The 23,168-nt window shown below is 44.2% G+C and overlaps 1 protein-coding gene across 1 annotated transcript; it reads left to right on the plus strand.

Moving 5' to 3' along the window:
* Nucleotides 1-2,727: 2,727 nt before the first annotated feature.
* Nucleotides 2,728-22,427, plus strand: PAX9 (paired box 9). Its single transcript, XM_066188452.1, has 4 exons — nucleotides 2,728-2,835; nucleotides 3,747-4,373; nucleotides 6,694-6,836; nucleotides 20,754-22,427. Exons 1-4 carry the CDS (start codon nucleotides 2,832-2,834, stop codon nucleotides 21,006-21,008), a joined length of 1,029 nt encoding a protein of 342 aa, XP_066044549.1. The 5' UTR covers nucleotides 2,728-2,831; the 3' UTR covers nucleotides 21,009-22,427.
* Nucleotides 22,428-23,168: the final 741 nt, after the last annotated feature.

The raw sequence follows: 23,168 nt of genomic DNA on the forward strand, positions 1-23,168 counted from the left end.
GCGATCAACAGGCTGTTGTATATTATGTTTTCATATTCCTCTCGTCTCCCCCTGCCCTCTACCGACTCACTGTAGATCTGACCTTTGGTATTTCAGCCCACACTCAGCAGTTGAATGGAAACAAGTTGAGCACGTTCACTTCTGATAAACATTATCCTTAAACCACTGGAGACCCGAGCAGAGTAAACGAGCTTTTCCGACAGGACCACATCAGGAACACACATTGAGAAAGGGAAAGAAACAAAATATCCAAGAGATCAGAGGCGGGCTCGGGGGTGGAGGGGTGGGAGAGGGAAGGAGGGGGAACAGACAGGTTGGAGGACACAGCGGAGGCGGGAGAGAAGGACCCAACTGTGAACACAATGGGCACAGATGGGAAGAGAAGCTTCCCGGGCAGCGTGGGAGAGCAGCTCAGGGTCACGCCCGAGCGTCCCAGCAACCCTGAGGGAGCTTTAGGGGCGCCGAGCGGGTCCAGGAGCGGGTCCAGGAGCGGCAAGGTCGGGCTTACACCACCCGTGCGCCCGGAGATGGTCCCCGGCCACACGCCACTGGACCGGGCTAAAGCTAAGGGAGTCCCGCGTGTACAGGGCGGCCGGGGCGGCGAGCAGCCCAGGCCCCGTCGGGCTGGGGAGACGCGCTGTAGGGCGAGCAGCCTTGTCGGGGATCCCGACAAGAAACTCCACTTCCACAAGAAATACCCTGTTAAAGCGGATCGGAAATTTTACGGACTCCTCAGCCCCTTTCACAGTTTAATTACATAAATAACTTAATTAAGGCTGGATCCGGGTCCCATTAGTTCAATGCCTTCTGCCTTAAAAAATAGCCAGAGGAGGTCAGCTCACAGCACAGAAAGGAGTTCTGGCTTCAGAAAACGCCTGCTAGCACTGCCTGCGCAAAATGCCAGCGCTTTCGGACAGTGGCATTTGCGTGGGTGTGAGGAGTGCTCCCCTTATCAGAGGTAATGCTACCTAGATTGAGGAAGCACCACAATTTACAGGTGCGATACTCTGAACGGGCAACTCGCACTTTTGAAGTAACCACAAAACCACCATAGAAAAGTTGCTGTTGTGGTGTTTTAGTTTTATTAGTGTTTTTGTTTGTTTGTTTGGGTTTTTTAATTATTTTTTTTATCTGTGTGGAGAAAGCAGAAGTATCAGCCGATATTCCGATCAAATAGGGTACCTGCAAAAGAGCCATGATTATCTTCTTTTCATCACAAAATGTTTACAACATGATGCTAATTTCTGGGAGATCTCCTGCAACATCTTATTTCTTCACAGTTAGGAATATTCATTGCCATGTGTGCAGGCTCTGAAATCTCGCTCATTTTTTTTTCCCTAAAAATATTTTACATTTCAATTAAAATAATATCGAGACAATGTTTTTACACAACAGCGACATAAATTTTGTGGTTTACTTGGCGATATTTCGTGCACTAGGATCACTGGCTTATTTCTTTTCACATTTTATTTAATTCACGGAATTTGTACCTTTAAGACTCTCTCCATATACATATTAAAAAAAAAAGGCAATAAACGACGAAGAAGAACCTCAGGAGAATAAAACAGAAAAAACCCCAAAAGACAAGACAAATCCAAACCCATGATCTCTGCGTGCAACATGATGTAACGTAGGGCATAGGATGCACACACACATGATCAGATCCTTGCACCGCCAAACCAAACATTTCTTCCACATACACTCTGCGACCCACGCATTCTTTAATTCCTATCAGCTTCGCCTGTTTTTCTGTTGATTGCTAATATGTATCAGTGTCTTTTATAAAGCTGAAGTCAGCTGAGAGGCATCGATATTTTACGGTTAAGCGCAGTGCAGTATTAGTGTGGGGATGAAAACAAAACCGGGGCCGGTCTGAGTTTGGCAGCGAGAGGCAGCATCCCGGTGCCGGTCTGCGGTGACTGGAGAACATAGCATCCCAGTCCTGGGCGCTACAAGCCCCGTCCCGTCTCCTCCCAAGGCAAGGGAAAATGCAGCTCGTTTCCTGACCAGTTGGTGATTTTCACCAAAAATGACTCAACTCTCATCTCTCACGATCCTCTCGTACATCGCTCGCGAAACATTCGTTAGCGAAAGGTGCTTTATTATAACGAGGCGATCAAACCCGCGAAGAACTCTCAACGCGGGGAAACCGTGTGTGTGTCAAGACATTGGTCTGCTTCGTTCGGGGAAAGGGGGAACCGCTCTGCCGGGCTCGAAGCCCCCTCTCCGGCTGCTTAGTCCGGGACAAGGGCCAAGAAAGGGCGGCGCTGCCTTGCCCGCAGACCGTGCCTCGGCCCCGCGGAGCTGCCTGGCGATGCCCCGGCCCTCGCCGGCTGAGCAGCGCCCTGCCACGGCGCCGGCCGGCCCCGCTCCGCACCGCCCCGACGCCGGCGGCGCTTTCCGCACAACTCACCGCCGCAGGTGCGGAGCCGCCGTCCCGGCGCGGCGGGCCCAGGTGCCGGGCGCGCTGCGCGGGAGCGGAAGGGCCGCGGCCGCCGCGCTGTCCGTCATCTCCCCTGGCCACTGGGAGGGCGGCTGGGCCGTGGGGCCGCCCCAGGGGCGGGCTCGGGGGGGGCGGTGGGCCACGGGCCCGGCCCAGCCCGGCCCTGCCCACGCTGCCCTGAGGTTGAAATGCAGAAGTCAAGGCTCTCTCGTTGGGATGTAGATTTCCTTATAGTTCTTTTCTTCCTCACTCTGCTGGTCCCTCCTCAGCGGAGATCAGAGAGGCTCGGAGGCAGTGCGGCCAGGAGCGCAGGAGGCCGAGAGTCGGTTCCCGGGCATAGGGATCCGTTGGGATTTAGGGCCGGCCTGGAGGTGCCCCGCTCAGAGGAATGGGTAAGTGGCCGGGAGCCGCAGGAGGGTTCAAGTGCTGTCAAGAGAGGGGGAGCACCCGTGCGCAGCCATCTGCCGCCGCAGCGGCTCCCTTATTGACTTTGCTCGTGTTCCTACAAGTTGTAAGAACATGTTGAGGGTCAGGAGCAGGGGAGAGAGCGAGCTAATGACTAATCGGCTTGTTATTAGTGTTATTAGGCGAGTGCGAGGCAGGATCGCAGCCGAGTGTATGGCTGGAGCCCGTGACACGTTGTATATTATTCCTGACACCGATCGTAGCAGTTAACATTTTAACACGCTTGTTTTACAGCCCAGTGTAATCGTGCCGTTAAGCGAAAGGCGCTAACAGCACCAGGAACGGTCTTTAAAAAGTTAGTCTCGACTCAGAAGCCCCGCGCTGCCCTTGTCTCTCCCAAGATGTAAAAGAATTTCCTCAACTACTTTTCCTTCCTCCCCCTCCCCCACGTCTTAGAAGATGTTTTTCTTTTCTTTTTGTTTTCTTCGCGTTCCTTTTTCCTGTGGCAATAAAGCTGACTTGTCTGTTGGGGCGATCTCGTTTTTCATCTGTGGAATGTGCTTAATTTTGGGAATATGCTTGATGCACAGTCCGGAGAGCTTCGACGTTTGTTGCCACAGATTTTCTTTCTTTCTGTCTTTTCTTTTTTTCTTTCTCTCTCTCTCCCTCACTTTTTTTTTTTTTTAGCCTCTCACTTTCTCCTTCCCCTTTCCTTCCTTCAGTCTCGGGGGCATCCCGCTCTTATAAAGAAGCGTGAGTCGAGTGACCGGGGGGGGGGGGGGCGGGGGTGTCCCTGTCTGCCTGTCTGTGACATCTGTCTGTGATGAGGAGCAGCTCAGACGCCCCCTTCTGTGCCACCCTCCGTGTCCGACGGCTGTGTTTGTGCATTTGCTTGCAGAACCTGCCTTCGGGGAAGTGAACCAGCTCGGGGGGGTGTTTGTCAACGGGAGACCCCTGCCCAATGCCATCAGGCTGCGGATTGTGGAACTGGCGCAACTGGGTATCAGGCCGTGTGACATCAGCCGGCAGCTCCGCGTTTCCCACGGCTGTGTCAGCAAAATCCTAGCTCGCTACAACGAGACCGGCTCCATCCTACCGGGGGCTATCGGCGGCAGCAAGCCTCGGGTCACCACTCCCACCGTGGTAAAACATATCCGGACCTACAAACAAAGGGATCCGGGCATCTTCGCCTGGGAGATCCGGGATCGCCTGCTGGCCGATGGCGTATGTGACAAGTACAACGTGCCGTCGGTCAGCTCTATCAGCCGCATCCTCCGGAACAAAATCGGGAACCTGTCTCAGCAGAGTCACTACGAATCGTACAAGCAGCACCAGCCGCCCCCACAGCCTGCTCTGCCCTACAACCACATCTACCCATACCCCAGCCCCATCGCTGCTGCAGGAGCCAAGGTGTCCACCCCTCCCGGCGTGCCGGCGATCCCTAGCACCATGGCCATGCCCAGGACGTGGCCGTCCTCTCACTCGGTGACGGACATCCTGGGGATCCGGTCCATCACAGACCAAGGTGAGAAGTGTCGGGGGGAGCCGGGGCCATAAGGCAGCCAAACAGGGCCGGAGGGGTTCGTCCCGTGCTCCTCGGTTCTTTCCTCTCCGAGGGTCGGAAGGTGGTTTAGTTGTTTGATTCAGGTAACCTCTCGCATTTTCGCCAGCACTGGCAGGGCACTGAGCTTACTGGAGGATGAGCCTCGGAACGTGGGGAGACCGAAGGGTCTGGGTGGGCTGCAGGCGGACCAGCAAACGGGACCCATCGGCCGTCACCTCCGCCTCTCTGACCCGGGAAGTGGCGATCCTGGCCGGAGGGAACGACCCGGGGTGCGGCGGCACCAGGGCGCCCTCGGTCCCGGTCCTGGTCCCGACCGAGGCTCACTGCCGCACTCCGGTCACGGACGCCGCCTTGGCATTACTGAGAAGTCCATTTTCTGTAGTTTTCGCAATCAGGCCAAATTTGCTTCGGCAGGAAGTTCAAATGTCATCTAATTGCTTTCATTCTGATGCTGTATTTTCCTCCGAAGCGGTGGTCTAGGAAAAGCAAAGGCCCAAGATTCACCTCTTTTATCCCTTTCACATTCTTTCTGTTCCTCCACCTGGAAACTGCGTCGCGTCTCCCTGCCGCTCGCTAGCAAGGGACATTTTTTCCATTTCGCTCTCTGCCAGTGAACTAAGAGTGAAAGCATCACTTAAAGTATCACTGAAAACCACAGTCCAAAATAACCTTTGCCTACGGGGATCTCTGTGTCCCATTCTTCTCTCAGTACTAGTGGAGAGGTGGGAGCTGTGATCTTTGTGTTCGCTGCCTTTTTATCAGCAACAATCCAGTTATAGCAGCATTTCAAATGCAAAATGATCCTTTATGAATTGCAGAATAATATTCTTCTTAATCAGAAAGGTGATATTTTTTTCAAGAAACACATACGCACGCACAAGTGTATTTTATTTATATGTATACATGCAAAAACTGTAAGTTTGTTTTTCTTTGCCTTTCGTGATATAAACTTTATCCTTGTCCTCACTGGCACAAACAAATCTGATTTTTTCTGAGTCGACTTTAACAAATACATGCATGGTGATCTCTGAGGCAATCTAGAGGTAGTGTTGGCAATGAACAATAAAAAGAATGAGAACATTACAACCACATGAGAGATTTAGGTTTTTTGTTTGTTTTGTTGTGTTGGTGTTTTTTTTTATTTTTTTTTTTTTTTTAAGTGAGTCCCTTCTTTATTAACACCACATTGTCAGGCAGGGCTCTGACGGTGCTGTCGGGTGCCTCGGTATCTGCCCCGTCTCCCTCAGCCCCCGCAGCGGCACACATCTTTTTGCTGTGTGAAATCTCAACCGTCCCCCCCCCCCCCCCCCCCCCCGCCCCTTCCCGTCAGAGGCTCGGGGCTGCGGAGTGGCCGGTGCCGCAGATGGGGGCTGTTCGCCCTTGATTTATAGGATAAACTGACCTTGCTGACACGGAAAGGAAGCCCCTATTCATGGGAAAGTGTGAGATCAGCAGAAAAGGGCGCTCACCGAGGGAGCTCAATTTCTTAAGACAACTTCAGATTTGTGCCTTTCCCCAGCACGGCGAGGGGCCGAGCGAGGTGGTGTCGCAGGAAAGCCCCCTCCCATGGCGGCTCCGATGCGGCCGGACTCGGGGCAGGGCACCCCCCACCCCTCCCCTGGCTCCCCGGTGCGGGAATTTGGCCGCTCGAGGAATTTCTCGGCAAAACATCCCGGTATGCCCATGGCGCGGCTGATAGGCGTGTAAATACTGTTATCTCTTTTCCTCCCCGCTTTCTTATCTTCCTCCTTTTATTTCCCTGTTTTAAAAATATGTATTTATTTATTTATTTGTTTACTTTTGTGTTTCGTTTTTTTTCTCCCAAAAAGTGTTTGGAGCCTAGTTCATCTGCAGCCGTGTCAGGTCTGTTTGTAACACGGGGTACCGTTTCTCCTCTGAGTCACAGATATACACACACAGCCGTTGCCTCAAATACCCCTCAGGAGATCCTGGGGGACAAGTGCCGGGCGGCAGCTCCGTCCCGCCAGTGCGGGGACGTGGGGGCGAGCGAGCCAGCTAGCTCTGGGCTCAGTTGTTGATCTCCGTCACAGGTTTCACGGAGAGAGCCGTCTCCCTTCTGTCCACGAACTACCCTCTCAAAGAGCTTCCAAGAGCTTCAGCCGGGTGTGGCGGGCGAGGGACCGGCATCCCCTTAGCTCTGCCACATAGACTGCCTCCCATGGGGAGAGGGAGCCGTCTCCATCCTGAAGCAAAGCCGTCTCCATCTCCCAATCCCAGCCTCTGCCTCTAACTCCCTCTCTCCCGCTCCTTTGTTTTCCAGCAGTGAATGACACTTCGCCTTACCCCAGCCCCAAGGTGGAGGAATGGAGCAGCTTGGGCCGCAATAGCTTCCATCCGCCGGCCCAGCATGCCGTGAACGGGTTGGAGAAGAGCTCCCTTGAGCAGGAGGCCAAGTACAGCCAGGTAAAGAGTGAGGCGGGGGGCGGGCGGTGATGCGCAGGGCTCCTGAGCTCGGCCTTGGGCTACCGTCCTCGGTTTGGAGCCGGTACCGGACTTCCCTCGGTTTTGGTTTGCAAAGACGGGCGGGAAAAAGCCTACCTCTCTTGGCTCCTCTCTCCGCTCCCTCCCCTGCCCGGCCGCCGCGGAGCCCAGCACCCCCACCCCGCCTTGCTGCCGGCGAGCCGAGGGCAGGAGGGGCGGCAGCGATCACATCCCGGGCCCGGGGCTGCCCCCGCCCCGCCCGCCCAGCGGGCGCTGAGACCCGCCGCCACCGACCCCCGCCCCGGCCGAACCAGCGGGCACGTCCCGCCGCCGCCTCTTGCCCATACAGCCGCGTTTTACTCTGTCCGCAGCGTGCTCTGTAGTCAGGGGAATAATTTGAAAATGAGGTGTAATTGCTTCCTACATTAAGCATTTTTAAACGCTTAAGTAGACGGCGAATTTCCTACATTTTAATTACAACACAATATAACTGTTACTTAATAAATCTCTGTCTGAATCTTTGTACTTGCTAATCAAGTCCCATGCCAGGAGAAAAGCTATAAAAGGCTCAACTGTTACTCGATGGGAAAGCACAGGTTTTGAAAACATTTTTTCCGCGTGATGGAAACATTTCAAAATGCACCAGAGGTCTCTCAGACACACTGACTTCCCGGCCACGCATTTGTTGTGCTTAGAACCAAGTCGAAAAAACCCACAATCGCTGTTTAGCATTTTCCCTGTTCAAAGACAGAGGTTTTGGACATATTTTTTGAGTTCTGTGTCTGGTTTTAGATCCATGTAGAGGAGACTTTTCTAGCTCGTGTTTGGTGGTGAGAGTAGCTGAATCAGACTCTTTCACATTCAAGATGTGGAGCACAAACTGCAGGAACGCTTGCCGAGAGCGGGCAGAGCGGGAAATACTGTAGATCCTGACAGTGAACAGCTTCTTCACTACATATTTTGCTTTTTAAACAATACACCACCCTCAGTGCTGTCCTATTTGTTTTGTTTTTCTATTATCCTATTATTATTATGTTCATTTCATATCGCAAACCATGCGCACTATAGTATAGCCATGATTGTATGGTTAAAGATAGAATTAGACTTAGATTTAGTGTCACTTCTCCTTCTACAACTTTCTTTAAAGACCAAAATAAGAGTTAAAAGGCTTGCTAAAAAATAAGATGTAGCTTGTCACGATTCTGTAAGAGCAACTGTACTGTGGCTCCATTGTCTTAGGTTCCAGGCTGGGCCTTCTGCACACAATCCTTCTGAAATAGTCACAGGATCTTGTTCATAGGCTATAAACCATAGCCTCTGATGGATCTCATTTACTTCAACAGATGTGTTGTGAAACAGTGTTTTATAAATTGGGTTATTTTCAATGCTGGTTTGGAAACTATTTTATACCTTTTATTCTTTTTCTTTTTTACTTTCAATATCTATGATTTCATCTTCATAATATATCACTGTTCTATTGTCAATACCAGTTATACTTCAAAGTTTTGTTCAACCTGAAAGATCACCTGATAAATGTTATTTAAACATACACACTATTTAAAATTTGAGAAAATTGCTTTTAATAAAATGGAATTAATTTCTCCAAATAAATTTTTCAGAGGGTTTCAAAGGGCAGAAAAGCCATATTCAGAACCCTGCTCTCTAAAAGAAGATATAGAGGAAGCTCTTCCCAGCTTCTTCCCTGTAATAATATAGCTAAACAGAATTTGGCTTTGGAAAGTTCCAACACATAGAGCAGTCTATTCATATACTATCCAGAATTGTTATCCAGAGAATTATTTTTAATGTGCATTAATTGCTTTGTCTGTCACAAGTTCATTATGTTGCTAATTTAGAATGTGTTAAAAAAATCACGCTAAGTAAGGATGGGAAAAAGTGATTATTTGCAGCTTTTGCCGCATTCCTTTTGCCAAAATATTAATTCCAGGTACTGTGAAGTGAAGTTTATTAACCAAATTCCTGCTGCACGTAGCACTGACTTACTGCCTTTTTGCTGAGTCTGGAGTGACAGTCTGTCTGTGGCAGTACAGACAAAATTTTCTGATATCATGGGATCCATGGTCTCTTGCAATGTGTATGGTTTTGGGTGTAAAGAGATGAGCAGGGCACATGAGAGAATGTTGATTCATTTGTAAACCTAGCAGGGTGGTATTTGGAATGGGAAGAAAATGGGAAAGTCTCAGACATAATATGCCAGAAGGACTATGTTGAAATAGGCTCTGTCTGTGCACTTTGGGGTAAATGCTATTTCCTTCCTTATCTCTTTTGGGCAAAACTCATTACAAAAGCTCTAAAGGGTCTTAAGGAGGCAGACATCAGGTTTCCCCCAGAGAAGAGAAGTGATTGTTCTGTGATATTTCAGTTTTGTGTCTGTATTATCAAAGCAGAGGTACCTACGAGAGGAGAAAATCAAGTGAGGATGTTTAACTCAGGCTTCCCAATTTCACAACAGGAGCAGATGAAATGTGCTCTGAAGCACATTAAGAATGGATTTTGTGTGAGTGATACGTTAGGATAGTGATAGGAAAATTCTGCATTTTCCAACAAATATAATCTATGTATTTAAGCATCATCAACATCCCAAGTTCACCTGTCCATAGCTTGCAAATAGCTCCATAACTGCTAGGGAAGTGAAAGATTGGTCCCCTGCCTTAGTCATGGAAGCTAATATTTTGCTTCTCAAGAAGTCCCCTGGAAAATCCCTCTGTGTGAGAAAGACCATAAAAATTGAGACCAAAGAACAAGGTCTTGTGTACTTTTATAATATATTTATTTGATCACTTCTTTTGAATGATACACATTTGTTTTAAGGCACGGGATACCATAGGGGATACCGTAGGTATTTGAGGCAAAACTCCTACTGACATCCCAGACTTGTCAGGCAGCAGCCAGGGCTGACCTCTCCAATCAATTCCAATGGCTACATTTCAGCTCTTGTCCAACACATCAGTGGGAACTGACCCACAAAAAAGGCAGGAAGACTTCACATTTTTGCCTTGACAATATGCAGGTACACTAGTTTAACATGAAACTGAACCTCTGGATGTAGAACATTTTTCATTTTATGTATTGTGTCTTTCCTGGGGCTTTTGTTTGCAATGTTGTTCATATTTGGGTTTTGGGAGTTGAAAGCTCAGCCTGCGATTCTGTACAAAACATTCCACAGGAAACCAAAAGATGTCTTGTCAAGTTTCTATTCAGGTTTAATTACCTGATGTCCCAGGTTGTCATTTATACGTAAGCAATTGCATAATTTTCCTGGTGTATCACACTCACAGATTTGTCATATGGCTTTCAATCTGGGTGACTGTGAATCAGAGAAACTGAAGAGGAAAATAGATTTTTCCGAGAGCTTAACAGTTTTGTGTCATACATATTTCATACAGAGCTCAATTGTATTGCATTATTTATGCAGGGAGGTACACTCAGTGTGGTGTTCAGGTGCTTCTACAGATAATTATGCTATTGTTACAAAGGATGAATATTCAGAGTATTTTCTTTTGGATTGCACAGTTTATACTGACTACTGCATTAAGAAAAAAATAGCTGAAATGACTGGAATATGAACACATTTGTAACCTGCATTTGACATCAAAACACTTAATAAACATGTATTGTATTCAAAATGCAGATCTCAGACATCTGATGCTTGTGACTTGCTGGACTAATATCATGGATGTTCAAACTGAAAAAAAAGTTGTGGTCTGTATTTACATATGGATGAGAATGAAGAAGACCTGACATCTGTCTGTATGATTTGCTGAGAGGCAAATAGCTTGGAAATCATTTCTTTTCAGAATGACTTTCTGGGTGCATTGCAGGAAGCAGATGTGCATATTGCCAAAGGGAGTTGATACTTATTAATGGGAAAAATCTTGTAACTGGGGGGTCTAAGAGCAAGCTTGCTCCTGGAAACGGTACACTGAAGGCCTCATCCTAAACCCACTGGAGCTGCAGAAAACACTCCTCCTAATTCAGAGGGGTTTGTGAACATAGTTTGAGTGAAGTCTTCCTCTGACACACTGGCCAAACTCCAAAGCAGCAACTACCTCAAGTCTGTCTCAGCTGAACTTCATCAGCTGTTAGGAGTTTGAGTTTTTGGCGCTGCTGGGATATCACTCCCTGTCCTTTGGCTGCTTTCTGACTGGGGGCCACGAGCTCTGTGTGCTGCAAGCACAGAAGGGGAAGGCTCCGTTTTAGGGCAAGTGATTGCAAACGTAGGTGCAATTCTGGACAATTACTTGCACAGAAAATGTAGGTAACGTAAACATTTAGTTCCTGATCTTTCATTTGTAGATGAACAAGGAACTGTATATTTGGTGACTATGCATCTGTAACTGTATCTGCAGTGCTTAGAACCCACAACACAGGGTAACTTCTTTGGGGAGAACATTAAAATGTAGCCTTAAATATTATGACCAGTTACATGGTCCTCTTACACACATGATTTACTGAAAAAAATCAATTAGCACATTACTTATTTGGCATCTTATATTATAACTCAGGATCCAGGCAGTTGGATTTCTGCTATGGGTCTGTGCAAAATCCATCAATAACGAAGGTCCAGACCTACTGCCCCTCAGTCATACTCAGGCAGGAGGGGGGTGAAGCTGTGAAGGAGAGGTGTTTATTTGCTTTCTTGCTGTAGTACCCAGCAGCACTGTTAGCAGAATCTGGTGCAGGGGTTCAGACTTGGCTTGGAGACTGTCTGGTTCTGTGTCACTCTCACTAGGATCTCCAGACCAGGCCTGCTATCAGAATATTGCCACTAAGAAGGCTTGCTCAAGGTCTAGGCATCCTTGTCATTGCATGTTGTGGGTGAGGGGGATGAGCTGATCCCACTACATGCACCCGATTCCTTCCCAGGTGATCTGGATGGCACCCAATTCGAACCCCATTTGTGAGACCTGCCTCTTACTGGCCACCAGCTTCCACGGCCAAAACACAGTGCCCTGTCCACCAACCCACATGGCTTCAGGGCACTCCACCTGGATGAAACTAATAAAGAAAGTCAGAGAGGTGAGTGAATGGTATGATGACACTCAAACTGCACTCTAAGCACCTTCTGCTCAAAGGACCCCAACCCACCAGGAGGTCTGCCATGACAAACAGGACCAGGGACTGTAAAGTGGGAGTGATGAGAGGATACCTATCACAGCCAGGGAGCAGAGTGTCAGGAGCACAGGTATTAGATGTGATTTGGCCTGTTCAGTCTTGGTTCTTGCAGTAGATTGGCAAGTATATAAAGACTGTATAGTGTGTTTGAATTTGTCTGTTGTGTCAATTTATCAGCTTTTAGGAATTGCCTACACACCTAGTCATAGCAACCATAGGCATTCAAAAATTGATGGGTTGTGGGTTCATCCTCCTTAGTGTACCAGCTTCCCAGTAACTGCCTCTGCAGCATCAGAGATTTGTTAGACGTAGAACACTGCTGTTTTGCTCGTCCATGAAGAGAACAAGGTGGGGACTTTACCAGTTTGACCCCATATTTGCCTAACTTCTAGACATCAAGAATACCTTTGAAGTGTCTGTGTTCGTAAGTCTCCTCCCTCAGTTTTATTTAAATAACAGCATATTGAAATTACAATATATTGCTAAGTATATAATAATAAGAAGGCATTTTTCATAGAACCTTTCAATAATACATTATGGTGTCGACCAACAGCATAGAAAAGAACAAATGTTTGTTCCTTCCAGTGTATTTGCTTGTTTAGTGTCCATGTGTGCCCTGCCCAATTCCAGATTTTGCCAAAATACCAAGGGGGAATCATTGTGCAAATCTGTTCTAAAACTGTGGGAATCTGTTGTTAATTCCTACCCAAAGGAGTTTGCTTATATGACATGATTTTTTTCCTGTGCTTTCCTATTGTCCTCATAAGCCCAGTATATCTGTCCATGGAAGACTGAAGTTGCGTTTTTGTCATCAGAACCAGACTTTGTGCTTACAGCCACGAGAATTCGTTTTTGCCCCACTTTGACATACTCTGGTTGTGTAGTTTGTTAAGTAGTAGACCACATGCCAAGATCCAGCATCTTCATTGGAAAGGCAGTGACTTTAATTTATATCATCCTTCTAAACCTGGTGTATGAAAGGGAAGCAAGCATTCACTGAGTGTGCAGACCTTGAACTATGATCTGCATTTGGAGACATTTTGGTGGACGTGTTAGTTTGTGCTTGGTGTGCCGTGGTAGATCTCACTTCACTGTGAAAGCTGCCTAAACCCATGGCACTTCTGAAGGAGCACTGGAAACCCTTTCTCCCTGCTTTTCCCTCAGAATGTGCTTAGGTTTTACAGCAATCTCTCTCTGCATTTTATCCACCATGCCTTTTTCTCCTACGTCTCTTTTCCTTCATTGTTTTTGTAGTGGATTACTCAGTGTCAGAGGATGAGTGGTGTTTTTTCGGGTTTTTTCTTCCTTTCCCCCCCTCTTCCCCCTGTCCCCCCCCTCTTTTTTTTTTTTTCTTTTCTTTTGTTTCTGCTGTGGTTTGCTTTGGAAAAGACATAAAATGCCCCTGGCTTCTTCAGAAAAGGATTGGTGATGGTGTGTAAATTCAAGTTACTATTACTATTTCCAAAACTGGGATTTTATTTCCCTGAAGAGGTTGAGATTTAAAACTGGATAAGTAAATATAATTTAGAGTGATCTTGATGCATGTCCCAACTATAGTTAAAACACTCAATTGATATTATCTGGTTTCTGTGTTATTCACTGCAGCTGGGGATGGCTATAAGTAAAGGAAACAACTTTAAGTTAATAAAAAAGCACGTTAAACATGGGGATTGAGATCTGATCATTATGAAAAGACTGAACTTCATTTTAGGAGGAAGTAGTGTGATTTTCTTATGCAGTACATTGTTGTGCATTGAATTTAATAATGGGAGAAATAGCTGTAAAGAAAATGGCATCTTTTTAAGAGATAATGCATAGGATTGGGTAGCTAACTATGTTTGAAATCTTAGAGCACCCCAGCATGTGAATAAGTCCATTTTAATTGTGGCTTCAGCTAGAATACCAGCATTGCTTTGCACAACTTACAGTGAAAGAGCAAATAGTGAAATTCTTGAAAGGTCTCTTTTCCTTTTTCAAATCTGTCTTCTGGAAATCAAGTCAGTTCAGCTGAGCAACAGAGCAGCTTTAAGACCCTTAAGGATATGTTATTTTTAAAAGCCTCTCAGTTTCATTGTATTATCACTGTTCACTCTTTCTTGAAAACAAAGGTAAATATTATATTATATAATATTATACCTTAATATCCTACGTACAAAACATTGCCTCTTCTGTTTAAGATTTTTTTGTATATCAAAATTATTTAATGTCAGCATCCAATTTTTCAGAGTCTTATTCTCTGCTGATTGCAGTGGAATTAGTAGAAAATCAAATGAAGAGTATGTTCAATAAAATAAGTTAATTCATCTAAGAATATGGATATTTAGTCTAATGTGAAAATATTTTCGCAAGAATATTTTCCAGCACTTATAAAAAGCAAACCATGATTAACTCTGGCTAGGTTATTCAGATATACCATAGCAATTTAATCTCATTTTTTCTTATTTTTTTTAAAATAAAAACTGTTATCATAGACTGGGGAAATTTACTCAGTGTTCACTTTTGTAACCCTTCTTCTTTAGGTAAGTGTGACTTATCTGTGTAGGCACATTCATTTTAGTAGAGCACTGATCTGAATGAACATTTGTGGTATCATGTCATTTTTCCTGCTGATGCTGTAGCACTAAATTGCAGCTTCAGAATTTAGCTCCAATTTAGTTACTACAATTGCTAAAAAAAATATTACTTAAGTTTATCAATTTTAAAACCTAAAACCCCTCAATTTTTATTACTTAGATCATTTAGTGATGCCTTTTTCCTAAGTGATCTACTTCTATTACAGGCCTGCTGCTGCTGTTTTACTTGGAAAATTTGTTTACTCTTCCCTTGGGATCCCATATGTTGGCTTGATTTATAAATCATATTTAACCTCCAATTATAAAGGGAGATTTAGCATGTTTGCTTCCTTGATGTTTGCAGTTTGTGTTTGATTGCTCCTCGTCTTGTTGTCATAATCCTTTTAACTGATTATGTGCATGTCACTAAAAATGAGATATCCTCTGGATTTTTATGCTAATTTGCTCTTCTGATTGAACGACTAGATATTTTGCTCCCTGCTATGCTTTTTCTTGCCGTGGAAAGAACTACTTCTGCAATAGCTTCTTCCTGACTGTGATTTCAGGCCACTTGGAAAAGATTCATAATTTCCAGAAAACGTGTGAAGGTTTTCATTTTGAAGGCCAGCAGCGAGAGGGTGTCTGTGTGTGTGGGGAGCTGCGGCAGCATCCCTGCAGGGAGAGCCGCTGCCAGCGCTGCACTGCGCAGGGCAGCCCCGGTACCGGCTGGGGTACCTCTGCTGCTCGGCTTCAGCTGCTCTCGGGCAAGGGCTGTGTGCAGGATCAAGGCTGAGCTTGCTGATCCAAGGACAGGAAGGATTCATTCCCTCCAAGCCAGTGTTAGAATTGAGAGATACAAACGAAAATAGCTACCTTATTCACCAAAGGTGTGTCCCTTAAGCCATGACTGAACTTCTGATGACTGCAGCAGGGGATTTTGGGCTGAGTCACTGTCAAAGCTCATACAGGCTGCTGAATTAGGTAACACGAACTTGAAGGCTATGCTGTTTCTCCAGAAATTTTTTTTTTAATAGTAATTTAGAATACTTCTACAAAGCCTACATTCTTATTCTATGCAATACATGAACTATTTAATTAAATATTGTAACAATTATATTACAATGGACAAGTAATTTAAATAATTGTAAATTATAACGATAAGAAAAATAATTTACATTCTTTTGGGCACTCACTTTAGATATAGAGAGAGACTATAAAATTGAGGTGGCATCCACCTGTGGCATCAAATCTGTTCTTGTTTGTATTCACATAAAACTGAAATGAGATCCTTTACATTATTGCCATTAATGATAGCTAACATAAATACAGGTCTGTGATTTTGAATGTTACAATTCTGGGTCATTTTCTGAAACATTTAGAAGCAACAAGAGAAGAGAACATAGGGGATGGTCTAATTTTGATACTGAGAGAACACATTTCTAGCAAGCAAAAATCAGAGAAAGAAGAGTACGGAAGGGAATGAAACAAAATATTATCAATTCACTACCATATATAATTAGAATTTATACCATGAGGACTGAAAGTGAAATCTACCTTGCATGTTTCTCTGGTTCTTCTGTGACCAAGGCAGAAAAAACCAAAATCAGATAGTTTGTCTGACTAGGATTGACTGGGAAGTTTGTCCAGAAAACTTGTACCGTTGTGTCTTCTTACTGTGAAGGAGAGAGGAGGCTGGAGCTCTACAACACATTATACAAGTATAACCTTCAAAATAGATACCAAGGTGTGTGTGGTGGTTCCCTCTGGTTTGGGGAAGAATTGTTCTGACTTTGAGGAGTCCAAGAAACTAATAAAAATGACTTATTCCAAAGACATTCTCACAGTAGCTTGGTTCTAGACTTGCTTTCCATGCACCCACTCTGTGTTGCAAATCACAAACAGACTGAAAACAATGACAAAAAAATTGTCTCTAGTTAGTATTATATCTAAAGTGACCAAAATGAAAGATTCCATCTGTTAAAACTACTCAACCAATTCCTTTAATGGTGAAAAGATGTGCAGTCTGCTTGTTTCAGCAGTACCATTTTGTGTGACCTAAAGCAAGGCTTTACTTTATGTCTACCTTGGTTTTGATTTCTCATCTCAATATTCCTTTTACTGTCACTGGCAGGTATCAGTAGCAACTTGGCAGAAAGGCACCAGACCCAACTTGTGATCCTGACCCAATCACTCTTGTTTTGCTGGTATCTTTGCAAGAGCATGTTTAAATGAATTTGTGAGTTGATGGGAGATCATGTGTTCTAGGTTTCAAATGCAGCTCTAAAATTTGCAAATACTTATTCCATCAGTTGTCTCAAAATATTGATAGAAGCAGCAATTGAAAGAAACTTTCTCTCTGATCTTTGTAGAAGCCAGAAAGTAGGCACTTTCAAATGGGAACCCTTATCTCTTACACAGCAGAGGTTCTTGTTCAGCTACATGTTTGTTTGTTTGCTTTAAAAAATTAGATTTCCCTTGAAAAATGATGGTTCAAATTAAGAAAAAAAAATATTTATAAAACTTTAAAACCAGGTTCAAGAACCTCTGCACTTAAAACAAATTCTTAGGGTTTTTGAAATCCATAAACACCATGGGGTTCTTGCACTCCTAATTATGAATGTTTACGTTTTGGTGTTCATTTCCTCTGATTGAAATACTGCAGGATGAATTATTCATCCAGTATATACAGGGTCATGGAACTTAATCCCCTCCATTTATTTTAAGTGAATGTCATGTTTGTAAAAAGTGCCAGATTGACAGACAAGATTCAATCCTTCTGATAACCTACACTTTTGTATCTAAGGCTGTTTGGAAGTAAAAACTCTCGTGTCAAGACTATAGGTCAAGTCTTTCACAGATGAAAGTCGGAGATGAAAATTAGGGTTTTTTTTTTTTCGTTTGTTTGTTTGGGGTTTTTTTGAGTAGCATAGTTTTAAATCATATAGAGTGAGACTTTCTCTATCCCCTCATCGTTTAATTCAGGTCAGAGGAAGCCTCTGACTGCATTGTGGGTATGGCTCAAACCTCCCCTGAAACAGAATTGCACTCTGTGCTGGGCCAGTTCCTACCCATCCCAGTGCTGCCTGCTTGGCTGAGGGCATCTGTGGCATCCACAGAATCATGGTTTTGAGTGGTAAAGCTTTGTAGCAGTGCAACAAAAATAAGAATGATTCACCAATTCATCGAGGCAGTGATGACAGAAAGTGTTGGTGGCCTCTGACAGGTTGCAGCTGCTGGTCCCTACACAAATGTCTCCATGTCCTGCCCTCAGTAGTTGAGGCAAGATCTTTCTGACATTCAGAAGAGACTGTAAAAACAACAGTTTTCACAGCTGTATTTTGAATAACAGTCTGTCTGTGTGTGTGTAAATGGGTTCTGGCTGCTATAAATCTGTATAGGTATTATTTAAATATTCTTTAAGCTGTAAAAAAAAAATAGTGACTCTTTAGTCAATTTCCATCTGTTTTATCAACAACGCAAGTGACACCTACAATACGATTCAATAGGAAACCTGGGCTCCTCCATGAATTATAGTTTGAAGACTTTGTGCCATAAGGCCACAGGACATATGCGTGATTGGATCAAATATTTATCAGCAAGCCTGTTGATAAAATATTTATCAACAATGTCTGCATTAATGTGAGGTGTTCAGGAGCTCAGATTTGCCTCAGATCACGCAGAGTCATCTGCTTATTGTTGCTGAGAAACCCATGATGGCTTTGTCTGTAGGAGATACAGGAGGCTAGGACATGGACTTGAACTTTAGAGGACCAGCAAAGAGATATCTTGTTGGCACATTGCCTGGCACAGATCCACCCTGTACCTACTAACACATCCTTCCCAAAGCACAGCTAAGGGTTCACAGAACATGAGTACTCATCATGAGGAATCCTTCTTTAAATGGGGCTTCCAGGCATAGTGTTGAGCACGCTGCATGGTACCAGCCTCCTTGGGAGTGGGAAAGTCTGAGGAACAGGCTCAGGAACAGGATGGATTCACAGAGTCCAAAAAACATCTTTTGAGGTTTAGAAGCTGAAGGTCTGCGCTATCTCAATGGGTATGAGACTTCAGGGACTTGTCCCATATATTTTCTCCTTCCAGCACTCACCCCTTCAGGGTTTCTGTACTTCTCTGCGCAGAATATATTTGGGTTGTGGCTCTTGATAACCCAGAGTTACAACCTGGCTTCAATGGCTCTACTGCCCCTGTGCAAAGTTTTTGTTGGTGCTTGTTACAAAAAACAGAGGTGGTCATTCTTGTTTCATGCTTGAAATTGGAAAAGCAGCTTTTTAGGGCCAGTTTTTATTTCCGGTAAATTCAATGAAATAATTTTCCATGTGATTCAAGAATTGTACTGATTTGCAGTGCAATTGTTTGCAGGTTTGTATTAATTAGTATTGTTGCAAACACTGATATTTAAAGCTGAGGCTAAAGTGTAATTCTGAGTCACAGTAGGGGACACATAATACAAATTACTGGTTGGACCACATATTTGGATCTTCAAAAGAATAAGGCAAGTTTAGCTTCAACAAAGTATTCACGGATTTTGAATGACAATTATGTTGCTGCTGCAGCTGCATATTTTGTACTAATTAATATTCCTATTGGAAGCTTGTGGCCAGGATCCCATTGCTGTCTCCTGCTGCTTTAGATTGCTGTACAGGTTTATATTGATGGAGTCCAGCAGAATGACTGCTTTGTTTCCCAAATGACAATGAGAGGATAGTCTAGATAGTGGAACTGTGAGCAACATGGATGGGAAACCCGTGAGCCTGAAAATAGCCCAGTGCCCTTTATGAAGGTAAATACTGGAAATCAAGGCAGGTGCAATCCAGGCAGAAATGGAAGAAGTGAAATGTTAACATCATGTGAAGTTTTAGCAGAAACAAAAGTCTGTTTCACTTTTTAACTTTGCACTATTCATGTTGGGTCCAGTTGTACCATGTGATGATGCTACAGGATTTGCTGAATCAATACTCTTCCTTCATATCCAGATAGGAAACATTTTTGAGAAAAAATGCCACTCCAAATCCTAAACCAAACACTACACAAATTGAAACTTAAGCAAGATAAATGGTCTTGGTTTGTACCTGTTGTGCTGAAGAAACATTTATGGGTGTGAAATAAACCACCAAACACTTTTTAGTTAAATAAGGAGTCATTAATTGTGAAATCATACCATAGCTGACTGAAGGACTCTCCCTCCTCTATTGAAATAGAAACACTTCCCTCCAGCCTACAGAAGGACCTAGGAAAATAGCTTGCAAGAAAAGACCCAGCCCTGCAATTGTTTTGTGCACAGAAGCCCTATTGAAACCAGGAGAATCTATGAGCAAAGAACATTTGCAAGTTTTTTATCCCAAGTATTTAGAAAACAGATTTTTAAAAGACACCATCAATAATCCTACTACTACAGTTCTGACTCATGCTCTGAACAAACAGTTACCAAAGAGTTTAAGATGTTCCACCTCCTCCAGTCGCTGTTACCTCTTCACTCTGGGGAGTGTTGCTTTCAGATCTATGCCCATACCTGCCCATGGCAGCCCATGCTGAGCCCACCCTCCTTTGGGGCCAGGAGAGGTGAGGCACAGGGATGGGTCTGTCTCTCCTGCTGCTGGGATGGCTGTGGTCACAGCTGAAACTGCCGCAGCACTACCAGAGGGCCTTGCAACAGTGACCAACAACCTGTGCAGAATTTGGAAAATGTAGGTAAAAGTTGCAATTCATCTACTTCAACCTGTGGAAATCATTGCCAAGTGCATTAAGGTGCTCAGTGAGACAGAAGGAAGAGACTCATTACAAATCCCTCCAGTAGCTCTCAAGTGTAATCATAAGATGCAACCTTGGGCTTTTTGGAGTCCATTAGCAACAACTTGCAGGAAGGTAGGCAGCTGTACAGTGGGCTTAGTAGTTCCTGCCCTGCTCTTGGTGTGTGTTCCCTAAAAATCTGCTGGTGGTCCCTGTCTGGGACAGGTTGCTGGGAAAAGTGTGAAGCACTGATTACAGTGGGGTAACTGGTCTTAAAAGCAAAGCAGAAGGGGCCACTGAGCCCCTGAAATTCAGCGGAACATTTACGGATTTCTCTCTTGGTGTCCCTGCTGGCCCTAGTTTTGGTACAAAGCCCCAGCAGCATCTGAAGGCAGTTTATTTTATGCCAGATCCAATGTGTCTTACTCTCTTAGAAATTCTTTTCCCTTTCCTCTCCTTTCAGGCACCCAATGGCCTCCCAGCTGTCAGCAGTTTCGTGTCCGCACCAGCCATGCCTCCCTACGCTACACCAGCCCAAGTGTCACCTTACATGACGTACAGTGCCACTCCATCCAGCTACATGGCCAGCCATGGCTGGCAGCACGCCGGGGGCACCCCGCTGTCCCCCCACAGCTGTGACATCCCTGCCTCGCTGGCATTCAAGGGCATGCAGACGGCCAGGGAGGGCAGCCACTCCGTCACGGCCTCCGCGCTCTGATGCAGGAGCTGGTCCAGGAGCACCATGAGCTCGCTGGCTCCTCGGCCCCTGAGCCTGGCTCACGGACTGCTCTTTTCATGCTGGCAACCCTCGGCATTTCTCCTCATGACTTGTCTCCCGTAAGGCTTTTGGGATTGAAAGAGCTGAAGACAAAGTCAGAAACTGAGAGAAGTGTGGTGTTGCACTCTTAAAGACTTTGTGTCCCTCAAAGGGCTTGTGGAGCCTTGTTCCACTCTCTCCTGGTCAAACCACACATATTTATTCTTAATCATCACAAACTTTCTAAATGTGCAATTGTTACTAAGATTTGTGCAAAAATCAATAAAGAAAAATCACCATAGAAAATTCTGCTATGCCTTGAATCAGCAAAGGTGGCTGAATGGGAAGTGTTTGCCAATTGCCTAGAGAACAAACCTTTAATTGATGAGATACAATCCACTGTTATTAAGAGGTCCTTTATTGTTTTTTCATTGGGTTTTGGTAATCAAATATAGAATGAAGGCAATAGATGGCTTTCAGATTCTTCTGGCATGTTGCCATCATCAGGCAGTAGTCAGATCTTTGTGATTTTATCCATTTGTAAATAGGGGCTTTTGATGACACTTGTTTTCACCTTCCAGTACATTTCTTACCCTTTTTTTTTTTTAAGTTAAGAAGATGATTTCTAGTTATTTTCTATGTCCTTGCATGGTGGAGTGATAGGTGATGAGATTTAGGTAGGGTTTTTTCGTCATGTTTTTGTGCCTACAGTGGAGGTTTCAACATCTTATGAAATAGTTATCTCTTTGGCAGAAGAGTCAAAGGCAGAAATCCAGCTAAGTAACTCTCCACAGTTATACCCAGCCTCCCACATTCATGAAACACCACATTCATATGAAGTGTACAAATAGAAATGGGTGGAAAATACCTAACAAAACAGAAGACTGTAGAGGAAAATGCTGTTAGTGTGCAATCTGTGCAGAGATTCTTAAAAAGCCCTGTCAGTCAAAAACCTCACTGAGAAACAGAATTGTACCATCATTCGCAGCTCACTTGTGTCCAGATTATATTGTATTTTTTTAAAGAGGACCTTGTGTTTAATTTCTGCTTTAATGAATGTAAAGTATGGCTCTTGGTAAAGATTACATTGTTGTTCTGAAGCATTTTTCCCCCCCTTATAGGTATACTGGTGGTGGTGCTACAAAAAGAGATATCATTTAATATTAGCAAATTTCCTTTCTACATTTCTGTATGCAGTGGCAAGTACTCCGTGCCAGTTATTTTGCTTTAAACTTTAATCCCAAGAGAGCTAACATTCTGATTTTTGAAAATTTACCTGTTTTTCTTGGGCAATAATAAAGTTCTGACTATTATAATGCTTTTCCCATGCTGTAGGTATGTTCAGAATATGAATGTGGAAAAAAAAAGCCTGGTGTGACATTTCATATCCATCATAGACTATTAATATATTGTGTATTTTTTAAAAGTGTTTTGCAATAACTTAAATTACTTTAGACATAGTTAAAGCAAAGGAGAAATTACCATTCTTCATTTTTCTATCTGCACCCCATATTAAACACTATTTCAGTGGGAAAGTGAAATACAGTTCCCTCTTAAAATATAGTTCTCTTTTTGTGGATTTCCAGCTTTCATCACCAAGACAGCTGTGGGTAAATTTTCGTAACAATCTAAGTAATCAGTATTTATGTCATGTACAGTATGTCCACTTAAATATGGATGGACTCTGCTGGCTGCTGCCACCTTTGCTTCTTGCACTAAAAAGTAGTTATCTGTAAAGAACAGAGATATTGTATTTTGACCCCAAGGAAACAAAGATCTGATCTTGGATGTAATTCATGTTCTTCTGCCTCGAAGGTATTGAACAGCTGTTTAGCTTTAATGAGATGCTGAAACCCTTGCTATTCAGTAGAACACTTTTTCAAGAATATTTCTTTGAAACCACTAGAGGTAAAGTGCACACAAGTGCATTTCCACTCTGCCAGACTGTTAGTGACATGACAGATGTTTTTCTGCCTTTATGTTGTTATAGCTGAAATAAGATGAGCCTTAACACCATGAAAAAGAATTCACTTTAATACTAGACCAGTTTTTCACTAAAGATAAAGAAAAAAGTTAAGATAAAGAAGATAAGAAAAAGATCATAAGTAGATAACTGATTAA

Source organism: Chamaea fasciata, unplaced genomic scaffold (assembly GCF_029207755.1).
Source record: "Chamaea fasciata isolate MVZ Bird 193981 ecotype frontalis unplaced genomic scaffold, bChaFas1.0.hap1 SCAF_7, whole genome shotgun sequence".
NCBI classification, from domain to species: Eukaryota; Metazoa; Chordata; class Aves; order Passeriformes; family Sylviidae; genus Chamaea; species Chamaea fasciata.